We start from the raw sequence: 16,946 nt of genomic DNA on the forward strand, positions 1-16,946 counted from the left end.
TTACTCACGTTGGCTACAGTGAAGAAGAGCTCTTAGGTTTTGGTAGCGGGCCGTGTCAGTGGCACTATATTGTCCTCAAAGCGAACAAAAAAGTTGTTTAGTCTGTCTGGAAGCAAGGCATCGTGATCCGCGACGGGGCTGGTTTATCTTTTGTAGTCTGTGATTGACTGTAGACCCTGCCACATACCTCTCGTGTCTGAGCCATTGAATTGCGACTCCACTTTGTCTCTGTACTGACGCTTAGCTTGTTTGATTGCCTTGCGGAGGGAATAGCTACACTGTTTGTATTCGGTCATGTTTCCAGTCACCTTGCCCTGATTAAAAGCAGTGATTCACGCATTCAGTTTTGCGCGAATGCTGCCATCAATCCACGGTTTCTGGTTTGGGAATGTTTTAATAGACGCTGTGGGTACGACATCGCCGATGCACTTGTTAATAAACTCGCACACCGAATCAGCGTGCTTGTGGATGATTGGGCGGTGGGGGTTCTCACACACAGCCAATTGTGTGGCCATTGTGTGCTTTGCCAAGTACCTCAACTCCTCCAGAGTTGAGCGCAGACTAGAGTTTTGAACCTCCGAATCAATCGAATTGCTATGCGTCGATACTTAAAAATGTAAATTCTTAAATAGCCTTTTTCCTTGTGTGCACCGTCAATGTCCCCAGTTGGTCTAATTTATGGTTTGTTTACTATTCTTGTGGGGACTTCTGGTCCTCACAAGTATAGTTAAACATGTCCCCCCCAACACAGACAGACAGACAGACAGACAGACAGACAGACAGACAGACAGACAGACAGACAGACAGACAGACAGACAGACAGACAGACAGACAGACAGACAGACAGACAGACAGACAGTTAGTTAGGAGAGGAGGCTGCAGGCTGTTTAGGTAGACAGAGGTTGGTAGGGGTGTGTAGTGTGTAATGTTATGTTGTCCTTTGTGTGGACATGCTCTAAGAGAATAATAATTTCTCTGTTTACTCTTATGGCAGGCACATGTAATGCTGCAGTAGAGGGGTGGGGCTGCCTGGGGCATGTGTAGATGTTATCACGAGGACCATTATCCATGGGGGATTAAACTGTGGAATTGGTTTCTGAAATCCCTTTGCTGTGATCTAAGCAGATTTCAGTATTGAGACCAAATATAATATTTTGTTCTTTGTCCAATCCCTCCCTCTGCCCTGTTTTGCCTTAATGGTGAATATGGATATGGCTGTAACATGCTCAGTGTGTTTGTTCTCCGTGTGAACTTCGTTTGGTGTAGTTTTTCATCCATGGCTGTTGAGTTAGCTGTAAAAAGTTATCCTCTCTCTCCCCTCATTCATGTGGAGTGACAGGGCAGAAGGCAGCTAGCTGGCAGCCCTGTTTGCTTTAGGCCTGACCTGGGAACACTGCCAGCTTTGTCATGGCATTGGCAGTTACTGACAAAGTAACTGCCAATGAACAGCTGACAAGTAATTTCCCTGTGAATAACTTTGTATCGATCTTATCAAGAGCTTATCAAGAGCTCCTTCAAACCCTAGTGTGATTTTGAGATCTCAGCTACCATTGTGGAGAGAAGTGCAGCTGTGAAAAGAAGTGTGGAAAGAGGGAGGGAACCCCACTGTTTTATTGGATAATGATGTAACCTATGGATGAGATGAGAAAGAGGAAATGAGTGTGTAAAATCAGACGATGTGATTGGAACTTGGGAAAATTATGACGTTGTGAAGGAATGGAGGAGGTGGGACAAGGCCTGTAAAATCAGTCTGTTGATTGGATGCTGGGGGTCATTCCCTTTGCAGGAATAGTGGCTGACCATAAGTGACACATCTGATCTTCCTACAGAAACAACCTGTACAGAGAAAGACATTTGAAAGTGAAAGTAATTGAGCCAGACACCCTCAGTAATATGTCCTTCTTCTCCACCCATCTCTTTGCGTGTATTGTCATCGATCATTGTCAATAGCCTTCTTTGAAACGAGAACCCTCCTCCAACCCCCAAACCCTCTTCGCCCCCTCCCTCTCCGACCATGCTGCTAATGTCAGGAAACAAAAGAAGGAGAAGTGGAAGGGAAGGGACTGAGGCCTCTGGAGTCCATTGTGAAAGGATCAGACGTGGACGTTCTCAGCTAAACTCTTGGGGATTTCCAAACATGTTCAGCATCCTACTGGGACTTTCTTAGAGACAGGGAAAGGGCTCTTTTTATAGCAATTCTGGAGAAATATCAGTTTTCCTTTTATGGAGGCAGCGGTAGAGCTCTCTGGAGAATAAAAGAGAGAAAGAGCAGAAATGGAGGGCCTGGCAGAAGATCAAGCCCAGCAGGGCAGAGCAGCAGCACAGGAATGTACAGGCTCATTATTCTACCTGCCTGCTGATGATATTTCAGTGAGGAGGGGGAGTTGGGAGTTGAGATGAATTGCACATTCCTAGTCCCTGATGTCAGGGTCAACCGATTCCTCTATCCGTCTGCATACTGCATTACTAGCCGACACCCATTCAGCAGTGATGAAGGTGAGACTAGTGTTCTCAGTCTGACTCTCTCTGACCAAGATGAAGAGGCAGAGATAACTGGCTCTGTGATTCAGCATCCGTGCTGCTTCCTGTAACAGACTCCCTCCCCCTATTTCCACACAGAGAGATCTGGAGCCAGCAACATTCTCAGGAAGGAACCGCTAATACATCATGTCAGGATGTCCTGTATAGTGAACTAATGTTATACATTGACTGTTTTGCAGTGTATGGCAACACGACAAGCAAAATGCTGTAAAAATCACACCTATTTAACAGGACAAGAAATACCATGACCGGCACCGGTTTGAGTGTGTCATGAACTGCAACGCTGCTGGGTTTTTCACACTCAACAGTTTCCTGTGTGTATCAAGAATAGTCCACCAAAGGACATCCAGCCAACTTGACACAACTGTGGGAAGCATTGGAGTCAACATGGGCCAGCATTCCTGTGGAAAGACCCTGTGTAGAGTCCATGCCCTGATGAATTGATGCTGTTCTGAGTGCAAAAGGAGGTGCAATGCAATAGTAGAAAGGTGTTACTGATGTTTTGTACACTCAGTGTACATTGTGTTGTTGAGTGTAGGAAATAAAATACGTGTGAACTCCATTGTTTCAGGACAAAAGACAGAAAAAGAAATGGACACCGCTTGAAATTAATTAGAAATACCAAGACCAGAGAAAATATCAACCATGTCCTTGGTAACTAACTATGCCCATTACCTTTTGGATAGGGTTGCTACGAGGGTTCTAGTTTTACAGCACGGTGACACTCAGACATAGTTACACAGACAGCCCATGAGACCGTTCTGGAGCTACCGTCTGTTGATCCAGCAGGTCAGGAGGATATGAGGTTTCAGATAGTGAATCCAGGTCAATCTGTGTCTGTAGCAGATAAGCTCAGATCCTCCTGGTGATGGGTCAATACAATATTAGTGAGCTCTCTAGGCAGATGCCTAACAGAGATTTTTAGTACCAATTATGATTTGCTCAAAACAAGAGGGGTGCAGCAGTATTTAGCCAAGGAAAAGGGTTTAACATCGAGGCCTAATCCATTCCCATAGCTTAACCATAAAAACCATGTGAGCTCTGAACATGGTACAGGGGACTATAGCTTGCACAGCAAAAGAAGCATGCAATGTTCTCTCGCTCTCTCTCCTTGTGCTCTGTTTTGTGCCCTGTCTCTTTCTCTCTTTATCTTTCTCTCTTTCTATAAAATATTGATTGGTTTACCTTTCCAGCATGCAACAGAGATGTTATAATAAAACCCTTGCATAATGATAGAATGTATTGACATAGTATTACTGACAGGATTTAACTACTGTTGTCTCATGGCCTTCAAAACACTAAGTGAGTACATGATCCAGCCGGTTACAGTAGCAGTGTGTGGTCAGACTTTGTACAGACAGTGAGTGGCTTTAGTATGTGCTGCACTGCATTACTGTCAGAGGTGGAGGCAGCCAGGCGGGATGACCGTAATGTTATTGAGTGACGAATGATGTAACAACCCATTGTTTCTGCCTGCCTCAATCAGACCAATACCCAGCATCACAAACAAACTCCTGCACAACATCCCATACCCTGTTAGTTGTGGACTGGCTGACAGCGTTTGGAGGAACCATGGCTGTGCCACTCAGGACTACTTTTAGAACTAGTTTCCTTCCATTAAGGATGCAGCAGAGGATGAAGGAATTGGGATGTTTGTTTTAGCTTTTTGCTGTTTTCCTGATTCTGTTCAGTCATGCTGCACCTGCTCTGGTACTGCTATTGTTCTGAAATGGAGGGAAGAGGTCTTTCAGGGTTGCCATATTGTCTAGTGAACCAGTGAACCAAGTGAACTAAGCAGTCGCGCAAATCATGTTAACCTCTATTATTGAACACAGAATGAGTCCATGCAACTTATGTGATTTGTTAAGCAAATTTTTACCCCTGAACTTATTTAGTCGTGCAATAACAAAAGGATTGAATACTAATTGACTCAAGACATTTCAGTTTTTCATTTTTTATTAATTTGTCAAATGTTTTACAAACAAAATTACACGTTGATATTATGGGGTATTGTGTGTAGATCAGTGACACAATCTTGATTTAATAAATACAAAATTCAGGCTGTAACACAACAACATTTGGAAAAAATAAAGGGGTGTGAATACTTTCTGAAGTCACTCTACTGCTGAAGTGTCTGCCTGTTCTGTGCTGGTAGTCAGGAAACGGTCTTGACTACAGGAAATTGTATAATTAACACACACATGCACGTTCACAGTCAAACACACACATACAGGCTCTTTGTCTCACTTACACACACATTCCCCAACAACCTGGCAGTGCCTTGTGATTTTGCTGATGAGGACAAACCCTTTCAATATGAGTTGATCTGCAGTTATTAAGCCTGGTGATGGAGTCCTCCACTCCAGTGGTCTCTAGGAATTGAACATGTGGTTACTGTGCTCATTTTGCTCTGTAGTGGGCTCTGGAAATCAGTGGTAATGAAGTCAAATCGCCATCTAGGGAACAAATAAAGAACTGTTGTTTTTTTACAGATCAAATCTCTTTCAATCTTGGCAAAACATTGACTTGAGCTCCTGTACAAAATCCACCATTTCCTGATATCATTGGATAAATAATCTCTCAGTCAATTAGATAATTAAGTATTATATACAGTTGAAGTCAGAAGTTTACATACACTTAGGTTGGAGTCATTAAAACTTGTTTTTCAACCACTCCACAAATTTCTTGTTAACAAACTATAGTTTTGGCAAGTCGGTTAGGACATCTACTTTGTGCATGACACAAGTCGTTTTTCCAACAATGTTTACAGACAGATTATTTCACTTATAATTCACTGTATCACAATTCCAGTGGGTCAGAAGTTTACATACACTAAGTTGACTGTGCCTTTAAACAGCTTGGAAAATTCCATAAAATGATGTCATGGCTTTAGAAGCTTCTGATAGGCTAATTGACATCATTTGAGTCAATTTGAGGTGTACCTGTGGATGTATTTCAAGGCCTACCTTCAAACTCAGTGCCTCTTTGCTTGACATCATGGGAAAATCATAAGAAATCAGCCAAGACCTCAGAAGAAAAAAATTGTAGACCTTCACAAGTCTGGTTCATCCTTTGGAGCAGTTTCCAAACACCTGAAAGTACCATGTTCATCTGTACAAACAATAGTATGCAAGTATAAACACCATGGGACCGCGCAGCCGTCATACCGCTCAGGAAGGAGACACGTTCTGTCTCCTAGAGATGACCGTACTTTGGTGCGAAAAGTGCAAATCAATCCCAGAACAACAGCAAAGGACCATGTGAAGATGCTGGAGGAAACGGGTACCAAAGTATCTATATCCACAGTAAAACGAGTCCTATATCGACATAACCTGAAAGGCCGCTCAGCAAGGAAGAAGCCATTGCTCCAAAACCACCATAAAAAAGCCAGACTACGGTTTGCAACTGCACATGGGGACAAAGATCATACTTTTTTGTGAAATGTCCTCTGGTCTGATGAAACAAAAATAGAGCTGTTTGGCCTTAATGACCATCGTTATGTTTGGAGGAGAAAGGGGGAAGCTTGCAATCCGAAGAACACCATCCCAACCGTGAAGCATGGGGGTGTCAGCATCATGTTGTGGGGGTGCTTTGCTGCAGGAGGGACTGGTGCGCTTCACAAAATAGATGGCATCATGAGGAGGAAAATTATGTGAATATATTGAAGCAACATCTCAAGACATCAGTCAGGAAGTTAAAGCTTGGTTGCAAATGGGTCTTCCAAATGGACAATGACCCCAAGCATACTTCCAAAGTTGGGGCAAAATGGCTTAAGGACAACAAAGTCAAGGTATTGGAGTGGCCATCACAAAGCCCTGACCTCAATCCCATAGAAAAGTTGTGGGCAGAACTGAAAAAGTGTGTGCGAGCAAGGAGGCATACAAACCTGACTCAGTTACACCAGCTCTGTCAGGGGGAATGGGCCAAAATTCACCCAAATTATTGTGGGAAACTTGTGGAAGGCTACCCGACACGTTTGACCCAAGTTAAACAATTTAAAGACAATGCTACCAAATACTAATTGAGTGTATGTAAACTTCTGACCCACTGAGAATGTGATGAAAGAAATAAAAGCTGAATTCGTTCTCTCTACTATTATTCTGACATTTCACATTCTTAAAATAGTGGTAATACTAACTGACCTAAGGTGGAATTTTTACTAGGATTAAATGTCAGGAATTGTGAAAACTGAGTTTAAATATATTTGGCTAAGGTGTATGTAAACTTCCGACTTCAACTGTATAAACTAACTCACCCTCTTCTTGCTCTCTCAGGTGAGCTGCTAAGCCAGCCACGCCCCGAGGGGCTGACTGAGATCATCTGCCCAAAGAACGGTTCGGAGCGGGTCAACGTGGCACTGGTTTACCCCCCTACGCCCACCGTGGTCAGCCCCTGTCTCAAATGAGCCCTTCTGCCTAGCCTCTACTGTCCTGTCCTGTCTGACTGTACCCTCACGCTGCCTGCCTCTCTAGCCAACTCCTGAGTCTGAACACCACACCCCAGCTCTCCCTCTGAATCTCCTCAACCTACCCAGGCAGCAGCCTGACTGGACACATAGCCATGCAAGGTCACAGAGATATGCACCGTCAGCTGGATGGAGCAGAGCAGATAACTGTAAGTATCCTGAAATATTAATGCAGGATTGGCCTTCTCGAAAGGGTCATAGGTTGGTAACTAGAGGGTTGGATGCTTAGAGCCTTCTATTTACTGTTGAAATGTAATTGACAAAGTATCGAATTATAAGTAAGAGTGTCTAATATTGTCCTTTTTTTTCTCCTTAATTTTTTTAGGTTATCCAGCTGTTTCTACATGCCTCGCCATGGTGACAAAGACGGTATTAAAGGACTTTGGCTGAAAGCAAACCTGGGTTGTTTTTAAGACCCATGCAAGCCATCAACAAGCAGTATCTTTTCCAACTGTCCTACTCTCTACTGCCCTCCAAAACTCTAACAAACCTCTGCCTACAACCTACCCAAGACGAAACACAGGAAATCAACCTATCCATGCTATCAATTCAACAACAAGAGAGATGAGTGGGCAAAGACTTGGACTGGTTTCTCTCTTTACTACTTAGTGGTGTCATGAAATGTTGGAAACCTCTTGGCTGGACTGCTACCCATTCTAACTTCCCGTAATGCTGCTTATCCTGTCCACATGTCAAGGTTGTGATTGATGAACGTGGGAAAGAGAACTGACTGAACCTCCTACGTTATCATGCTGTTTGTAAACCAAATACTGTCTTGTATAGCCAAATACATGAACCACATACTCCTGAACACACATTACCCATGTACAGACCTTATTCTTTGCTTTAGCCTTTTGCGAATGGACAGATGTATCATATGAAGTAAATGCTGGGTCTTACATATTATGACAGACATACTGAACAAAAATATAAATGCAACATGCACCAATTTCAAATATTTTACTGAGTTACAGTTCATATAAGGAAATTGGTCAATTGAAATAAATGAATTGGGCTCTAATCTATGGATTTCAAATTACTGGGAATACAAATATGCATCACAGACAACTTATTAAAAAAAAAAATTAAGGGCATGGATCATCAAACCAGTCAGTATCTTGTGAACATTCCCGCAGTCAGCATGCAAAGTGCATTCTCCCTCAACTTGAGACATCTGTGGCATTGTGTTTTGTGACAAAACTGCACATTTCAGAGTGGCCTTTTATTGTCCCCAGCACATGGTGCACATGTGTAATGATCATGCTGTGTAATCAGCTTATTGCTATGCCACACCTGTCAGGTGGATGGATTATCTTGGCAAAGGAGAAATGCTCACTAACAGGGATGTAAACAAATTTGTGCACAAAATGTGAGAGACATAAGCTTTTTGTGTGAATGGAACATTTCTGGAATCTTTTATTTCAGCTCATGAAACATGGGACCAACACTTTACATGTTGTGTTTTATATTTTTGTTGGGTGTTTTATGTAAGATCAGTGGACTGCCTTTATGCCAAGGAAATTCCAGTTCAGCTGGATTTGAAAATATGTTTCATTTTAACATATCCTGACCAAACCATGGTGTGATGTATATGTGATATGCCATTTCAACTTCAGTAAGAAAGGTACTCGGTTTCTCATTAGACTTGTTCAAAAATTATCATTGTATTTAAATAAAATATAATAATGTTCTCTAAAGGAAACAGAAAAAGAAGACCTCTGTAGGTGTTGAGTTTTAAGTCTTCATAAGACTATTTGTGGTCATGTTGGAAGAGGACTTTATTTCAAGATGTTTGTTCACTGCTATGGGGAGATACTGCAATATGTTTAAAACATGGAAGAAACAAGTTAATACACCTTTTGTGTGTAATATCTTTATTTTTGTATGTCGACACAAGTTGTCACCACCCTCTCTCAACATTATTTACAGTGCAATGTTGTGCATGGCTCTCTTGGCCAATGTGAGAGTGTACATACAATTTTATATGTAGCTGGTCAAACCATCTCCCAACACAACATATAAAGCACAAAATACAAGTATGCCAACTACTGGTTTTAATATTACCATATTGTTGTGTCTTTTTCATTTCTACTTTTTTTTACACACTACTACCAAAGATTTGTATAACTAAACCAAAATAGACCACAGCCTGTCGTTTCAAATGCGAACAAATTAGTTATAGTAGAAAGAACAAGCAAGGAGGTGGGCAGAGCCAAGCACGAGCTAGCGAGATCCTATTGGCGCGTTCTAGCATACATTTGCATATGTCTGTTAGGGAAGGCATACTCTGAATTGCGCGTGTGCAACAATGCAATTAGCCTTTTCCCTCCTAAACAACAACATTTTTGGAAACTTTCGTCAGAGATTCTAGTTTTGGAAACAGAAACCTGTATTGAGATCAAATGTTTAATCGATGAGAAAATTAGCAGAATTTCGGCCAAAATCCATCTCGTTCCATCTTTTCCTACTGCCAGCCACTGGGCTTCCTCCGTGGTAACGCCAAGCTGATGCTTCACATTTTTATACATCTGTCTCATTGTTCTATCTGTGCTACTACTGTAGATATGATGGCTCTATGACCTTTATGGGAATAATATTTTGATACTGCTCGATGATTTATATATCTTGACATTGAGGATCACATCCAATAACATTTCTGAAACAGAATATCACACATTTTACTTATTGATGAGAATCGAGAGGCTAGTTTCTCTACCCTCTGTATTTGAATGGAAGTTCTTACTCTGGTTCTGCCAATTACACATTAAATCAAATCACTTTGTATTTGTCACATGTGCCAATAAAACAGGTGTAGACCTTACAGTGAAATGCTTACTTACAAGCTCTTTCCCAATGATGCAGAGTTAAATAAGAAGAATTTTTAAAATGCATGAGAAACAAAACACAAGAATGAAGCTACAGTATATACAAGTAGTACCAATACCATATCAATGTGCAGGGATATGTGGTAATTGAGGTAGATATGTACATGTAGGCAGGGGTAAAGTGACAAGGCATCAGGATATACACTCATCCTCAGTTTTCTCCTATCACTGCCATTAAACTCTGTAACAATTTAAAAGTCACCATTGGCCTCATGGTGAAATCCATGCGTGGTTTCCTTCCTCTCCGGCAACTGAGTTAAGGACACTTCTATCTTTGTAGTGACTGGGTGTATTGACACACCATCCAAAGTCTAATTAATAACTTCACCATGCTCAAAGGGATATTCAATGTATGTTTTGTTGTTGTGTTTTTTTCATCTACCAATAGGTGCCCTTCTTTGCGAGGCATTGAACAATCACCCTGGTCTTTGTGGTTGAATCTGTGTTTGAAATTCACTGCTTGACTGAGGAATATATATATTGACATTGAGGATCACAACCAATAACATCACCTTACTATACTGTACATTTTTCTAACCTTTATTTAACTAGGCAAGTCAGTTAAGAACAAATTCTTATTTTCAATGACGGCCTAAGAACAGTGGGTTAACTGCCTTGTTCAGAACAACAGATTTATAACTTGTCAGCTCGGGGATTTGAACTTGCAACCTTTCGGTTACTAGCCCAACGCTCTAACCACTAGGGTACCCTGCCGCCCCACATACAGTATCTACTTCTATCCCTCCAGTATCCCTGCACATTGTAAATATGGTATTTGAACTGACCTTCTTACTTTCTCATGTTCTTCTGATTTCAATTTCTTGTTTGTTTTTGTTCTACCGTATATTAGTTTTAGTGCTTCATGGATATTGATTGTTGGGTTTGGAGCTTGCAAGAAAGGCATTTCACTGTACTTGTGCACGTGACATAAAAAGAAATATATACAGTATCAGTCAAAAGTTTGTACACACCTACTCATTTAAGGGTTTCTTTATTTTTACTATTTTAAACATTGCAGAACAATAGTGAAGACATCAAACTATGAAATAACACATATGGAATCATGTAGTTATAACGACACAAGGAGAGACCCAGATGCAGACACGGGAGGCAGATGGTTTGAGCTCTGATATTTATTTTAGACCATTCTGCCTGACCCTGACCTCGAGTCTGCCTGCTGCCCTGTACCATTTTGGACTCTGACCTGGTGGTCAGAGAATGGTCAGGCAGGCAGGCGGGCACAGAGTCAGGACAGGCAAGGGTCAGAACCAGGAGGACGAGAAAAACAGACTGGGAAGAACAGGAGCTAGGAGAAAAACGCTGGTTGACTTGGCAAACAAGACAAACTGGCACAGACAGACAGAAAACACAGGTATAAATACACAGGGGATAATGGGGAAGATGGGGGACACCTGGAGGGGGGTGGAGACAAGCACAAGGACAGGTGAGACAGATCAGGGTGTGACAGTAGTAACCAAAACAGTGTTAAACAAATCAAAATATATTTATATTTGACATTATTCAAAGTAGCCACCCTTTGCCTTGATGACAGCTTTGCACACTTGCTTCACATGGAATGCTTTTCCAACAGTCTTGAAGGAGTTCCCACATATGCTGAGCACTTGTTGGCTGCTTTTCCTTCACTCTGCAGTTCAACTCATCCCAAACCATCTCAGTTGGGTTGAGGTTGGGTGATTGTGGAGGCCAGGTCATCTGATTCAGCACTCCATCACTTCTTGGTCAAATAGCCCTTAAACAGCCTGGAGGTGTGTTGGGTCATTGTCCTGTTAAAAACAAATGATAGTCCCACTAAGCGCAAACCAGATGGGATGGCGTTTCACTGCAGAATGTTGTGGTAGCCATGCTGGTTAAGAGTGCCTTGAATTCTAAATAAATTACAAACGGTGTCACCAGCAAAGCACCCCCATACCTCCTCCTCCATGCTTCACGGTGGGAACCACACAGCCGGAGATCATCCGTTCACAAACTCTGCATCTCGCAAAGACACAGTAGTTGGAACCAAAAATCTCACATTTGGACTAATCAGACCAAAGGACAGATTTCCACTGGTCTAATGTCCATTGCTCGTGTTTCTTGGCAAGTCTCTTCTTCCCAAGCAAGTCTCTTCTTCTTATCGGTGTCCTTTGGTAGTGGTTTCTTTGCAGCAATTCGACCATGGCCTGATTCATAAATGTCACCTCTGAACAGTTGATGTTGAGATGTGTATGTTACTTGAACTCTGTGAAGCATTTATTTGTCCTACAATTTCTGGTAACTAATGACTCTGAGTCTTCCTTTGCTGTGGCGGTCCTCATGAGAGCCAGTTTCATCATAGCGCTTGATGGTTTTTGCGACTGCACTTGAAGAAACTTTCAAAGTTATTGAAATGTTCCGGATTGACTGACCTTCATGTCCTAAAGTAATGATGGACTGTCATTTCTCTTTGCTTATTTGAGCTGTTCTTGACATAATATGGACTTGGTCTTTTACCAAATAGGGTTATCTTCTGTATACCACCCCTACCTTGTCACAACACAACTGATTGGCTCAAACGCATCAAGAAGGAAAGAAATTCCAGAAATGAACTTTTAACAAGGCACACCTGTTAATTGAAATCCATTCTAAGTGACTACCTCATGAATCTGGTTGAAAGAATGCCAAGAGTGTGCAAGGCTGTCATCAAGGCAAAGGGTGGCTACTTTGAAGAATCTTAAATATAAAATATATTTTGATTTGTTTAACACTTTTTTGGTTACTACATGATTCTATATGTGTTATTTCATAGTTTTGATGTCTTCACTATTATTCTACAATGTAGAAAATAGTAGAAATAAAAAAAAGCCTGGAATGAGTAGGTGTGTCCAAACTTTTGACTGGTACTGTTTATATATTTACAGTATAATTTGTTAAAACTTGATACAGATATTTGGGTTAAAGAAGTCCTCCAGTGATTTTTTTACTTTTCCTATTGAAAAGCGATATCCCAAGTATAAATATCAATATGCCTCTTCTATAGGGAGAACACATATAACAGTACAAAATAACAGTACAAGCACATAAGGATGTATGATGTTATATGATACATATGAAGGTAGTTAGAGAATAGTGTGTCATCAATATTCTTCTTTCCATTGGAATAAATGCTTGTCAGAAATTACACCAAAGAACCGTTGAAATTTCATAAAATCTCGCGAGACGACATTCACGACTTCTACTCCCAGAATGCTCTTTTCTACCTCTTCCCTTCCGCGGCCTGAGAAAGTAAGTGAACAGACATACAAATGGGTCCGAAAATCTATCTAATCTCTTCAATATCTACGGCATCCCGACTCTTTAAATGTTTAATTTACATGTATTCCAACTACTACCAAGAAACGTCGGCGTTCATGATTGTATCTTTTCAAGAAAATATTGTAATATTGGTGATTTTCTTGGCCCGATGTAGCACGCCGGTTTCCAGCCATTTTTACCTTTGCTACCAACAAGAAAACGTCCTACGACTGAATCTTTATAAAAATGCATTGTCGTATTGATGTAGTTATGTGATTTATTTGTTGGAACTAAAGCAGAAACGTTCTAGTTATGCTGACGTTAGCTAACTAACACGTAGCGCATCCTCCAGTATGTCGGATTTATTTTCTCAAACAACCCACTGACACGTTCGCCGATTAGGGTACCGGTCTGTTACAAACTAACAAACCTTTTATCGTTTGCAGATCTCTGAAAATGGTCCGCTATTCGCTTGACCCCGAGAACCCGACTAAGTGTGAGTATCTACCGGGTGGTAATTGTCACCCTGGCTTCATTCATTGGCTAGCTCGCTAATGCTAGCTAGGTACTATCCTTCTGGCAGCATGCATGGTTAAGTCTTAACGGACCTTGCAATTACCCATGATATTAAGTCATACGTACCTATATGCAGTGGTTGTAATGATGACTTTCTTAGGACACCTTTGGATTACCCATGAAAATAAATATGAATGAGGCTGAGCAACCGCATGTTCGTAAACGTATCATTGTTTAATCACCATACTTTTTTGGTGACCGCACTGATTATTGCTGGATTTCCCCCCCCCACAGCATGCAAGTCGAGGGGCTCTAATCTCCGGGTTCACTTCAAGGTAAGGCATTGTCTTTTCTAACTGAGTGACACGAAGTTCATTTCAGTCTGGTTGTCCACTGTAGTTAATTATATCAATGTGGGAGTTGCATTTGGTGGTAATTGGTATTTATTGATAGACATAAATGAGTACAGACTTAAAGGTGTGGTGCTTTGTTATGATGACAACATTGGAGACCTTTGGAATCAAATGTGACAATATCTAACAAATAACGGAGCAATTTTGAATCCATGCCTATTGGGCCAACCTTTTTGACATGTTATTTATATGTAGTTACTACAGTATGTTGATTTTTTTTTGTTTGTTTTTCCCATCAGAACACCCGTGAGACAGCTCAGGCCATCAAAGGCATGCACATCCGCAAGGCCACCAAGTACCTGAAGGATGTTACCGTCAAGCATCAGTGTGTTCCCTTCCGCCGCTACAATGGGGGTGTTGGCAGGTGTGCCCAGGTGAGCTTCAGTTATAGTTGACCTAGCCTCTATTGAAATGGCTTTAGGGGAGACTGCTTGGTATCTTTATGAGAATGCTAACTCTTTCCTATATTTCCCATTTAAAAGTAGTGGGACCTTGCACGTAGTCATGTTTTTTTAATGCGTGCCTGAATGAAATGGTTGCAGTGATGACTTTCTTAGGACACCTTTGGATTACCCATGAAAAGAAACATGAATGAGGCTGAGCAACCACACATTTGCACTTATGTCTACATTAATCTGTCCCAATGGGGCCAGAAATGGGGTCACTTATTCTGGCCCAGTCTGTTATGCACAACTGACAACCTTTCCTCTGCAGGCCAAGCAGTTTGACTGGACACAGGGACGCTGGCCCAAGAAGAGCGCGGAGTTCCTTCTCCACATGCTGAAGAATGCTGAGAGCAACGCTGAGCTTAAGGTAAAGTTGAGTTATTTGCTAGGCCTGAGATTTATTGTGCCATGCCTGTAGTGGAGAGTAGTACCTTTTACGTGGCTTTCTCTTGTCCCTCTGCTGTAAACATGGTGAGCAATGTGTTTGGACCATGGAATCTCAATAAAATCAGTATTGAATCTTAATACATATAGAATCGCAGTACATGTTGCATCGGCACCTAAAGTATAGTGATAATATCGTATTGTGAAGTCCCTGGCAATTCCTAGCCCTAGTGGAGAGATGGGTGAAAGTATGATGCTATCAAGCTTGTAGCAAAGTCTGCATGTTTGGGATTTGTTCTTTTATTTGTGTTCAGGCTGTGTAATGCACACATTTCATGATTGCAATGACCGTTAACCATGAAAATGATCTTGGAATAGAGTCGTCATGATTCTTGTATGACCAATCTAACTTGGTATGTATTAAGTACTGTGTATATATCTGACAACTAAGTGTATGATTTACTTGTTGACCGGTTTGTCTTTGCTCTATTCTGACAGGGTCTGGATGTAGACTCCCTGGTGATTGAGCACATCCAAGTGAACAAGGCCCCCAAGATGCGCAGGCGCACATACCGTGCCCACGGTCGCATCAACCCCTACATGAGCTCTCCATGCCACATTGAGATGATCCTCACAGAGAAGGAGCAGATTGTTCCCAAACCAGAGGAGGAGGTCGCCACTAAGAAAAAGGTGCACATGCGTCAAAGCCTTTTGCACAATCTGCTTAGTATCTTTCTCATAATATTTACTCTTTCACAGCGTCATTAGAAGGAACAACAGTTCTGCAGATAGGAACAAAATGGTTTACTGTCCTTCTGGCATCATAAATCATGAAGTCTAATCAGACCTTACCATTATGGTTTTTATACATTCCTGTATGAGATGGTTGCAGTGATGACTTTCTTAGGACACCTTTGGATTACCCATGAAAAGAAATGTGAACGAGACTGAGCAACCCCGCATTTACATTTGTCATTCTGTTTGTATGTGGGTATTAGAATTGGTATGGTGTATATGTTGGTCTGACATTCTTTGTCTTGCAGGTTTCTCAGAAGAAGCTGAAGAAGCAGAAACTCATGGCACGGGAGTAAATGTAAATAAAATGGAACCATTCTTACCAAAACAAGTCTCACGCTTCATTACTTCATGAGTGTATTTGGAAATTCCCTACTGCTCATGTAAAATGTTTAAATCCAATATTCCATATCGAGGCAAATGGTTTCAAACCAACCCACATAATAAATGGACAGTTGTGTAGCTTAGCGGCAATGCTGTTCAGATGCAGTTTGTTACTTGCTGAAATGTCACACGCAGAACTGAAAATATTGCAGCCTTATAAGAGATGAAGCCATTGTAAAATTCTATTACAACCACAGCATGCATGTACATGGTGAAATCAAGCATTTGTGATTAATGCAGTCTTATTCATAAGAGGGGCAGATGGATATGTAAAGATGGCAGTGACGGAGTCCATGATGTCTGAGGATTTCAGGAACCCCCTCAAGCCTTTTAGACCAGGGCTGTGCACGAAGGAGCAAATTATGCATTTGACTTAATGTCTACACTTGCCTCCACTTGGTGGTGCCAAAGTTCAGATTTCAGCCCTACACAGTATGTAGGCCTCTAGGATTAACCATGGCAACATTTTAGTACTATTGGAATAATAGTCACTTGGAAGGGTCACGTTACCTCAGTAAAATCTGCCTGTTTGAATGGGCCTAAATCATGAAAGGAATTTTGTCTACAATTAGTTTTCAATCGAATGCTAGTTACAAACTAGTTAGTCAAGACCGCCAACAGAGGGCAGGTGTAGCCTACTCAAATCTGAGAACAGGTCTGGTCTGCTTTCAGTATGAAAAAAACATTGCAAAGTTGAATTAAATGTAAACGGTGCTGTTCTGAACGACACGTTGAAAAACAGGGAGTTGTCGGTTGGAGAACGCTGCAGGCATACGTGTCTGGGGTGTAGGCTTATTATTAGTCCAAACTCTGTTTTGCAAATTATTGGACAAATTCATGTCTCCCT

At 41.5% G+C, this 16,946-nt stretch overlaps 2 protein-coding genes and 3 non-coding genes across 6 annotated transcripts in view; all 5 read left to right on the forward strand.

Annotated features, from left to right (window-relative positions):
* LOC106568162 (malignant fibrous histiocytoma-amplified sequence 1 homolog) overlaps positions 1-9,069 on the forward strand; it is a 37,390-nt gene extending 28,321 nt beyond the window's left edge. The window contains exons 2-3 of one of the 2 annotated variants that reach the window (XM_014138245.2): positions 6,816-7,207; positions 7,332-9,069. In XM_014138245.2, the coding sequence (XP_013993720.1) occupies positions 6,816-6,946 (131 nt within the window). In that variant the 3' untranslated portion in view covers positions 6,947-7,207; positions 7,332-9,069. The remainder of the gene's footprint in view (positions 1-6,815; positions 7,208-7,331) is intronic. The other variant, XM_014138244.2, reaches the window with a different exon arrangement.
* Positions 9,070-13,082: 4,013 nt separating this feature from the next.
* Positions 13,083-16,043, forward strand: LOC106568161 (60S ribosomal protein L17). Its single transcript, XM_014138243.1, has 7 exons — positions 13,083-13,152; positions 13,608-13,657; positions 13,972-14,012; positions 14,330-14,464; positions 14,805-14,903; positions 15,419-15,610; positions 15,964-16,043. The coding sequence occupies exons 2-7, from the start codon at positions 13,618-13,620 to the stop codon at positions 16,009-16,011; spliced, it is 555 nt and encodes a 184-aa protein (XP_013993718.1). The 5' UTR covers positions 13,083-13,152; positions 13,608-13,617; the 3' UTR covers positions 16,012-16,043.
* Positions 13,817-13,886, forward strand: LOC123726260 (small nucleolar RNA SNORD58). Its single transcript, XR_006758651.1, has one exon. It is a non-coding gene; the product is annotated as a small nucleolar RNA SNORD58 (small nucleolar RNA).
* On the forward strand, positions 14,627-14,696 carry LOC123726258 (small nucleolar RNA SNORD58). Its single transcript, XR_006758649.1, has one exon. It is a non-coding gene; the product is annotated as a small nucleolar RNA SNORD58 (small nucleolar RNA).
* LOC123726259 (small nucleolar RNA SNORD58) lies at positions 15,807-15,876 on the forward strand. Its single transcript, XR_006758650.1, has one exon. It is a non-coding gene; the product is annotated as a small nucleolar RNA SNORD58 (small nucleolar RNA).
* Positions 16,044-16,946: the final 903 nt, after the last annotated feature.

The sequence above is a fragment of the Salmo salar genome, chromosome ssa13 (assembly GCF_905237065.1).
Source record: "Salmo salar chromosome ssa13, Ssal_v3.1, whole genome shotgun sequence".
Classification (NCBI taxonomy): domain Eukaryota; kingdom Metazoa; phylum Chordata; class Actinopteri; order Salmoniformes; family Salmonidae; genus Salmo; species Salmo salar.

Coding starts and splice junctions, on each gene's coding strand:
- LOC106568161 (XM_014138243.1), top strand. CDS start 13,618: ATGGTCCGCTATTCGCTTGACCCCGAGAACCCGACTAAGT. Junction 13,658..13,971: donor CCCCGAGAACCCGACTAAGT/GTGAGTATCTAC, acceptor CCCCCCCCACAG/CATGCAAGTCGAGGGGCTCT. Junction 14,013..14,329: donor ATCTCCGGGTTCACTTCAAG/GTAAGGCATTGT, acceptor TTTTCCCATCAG/AACACCCGTGAGACAGCTCA.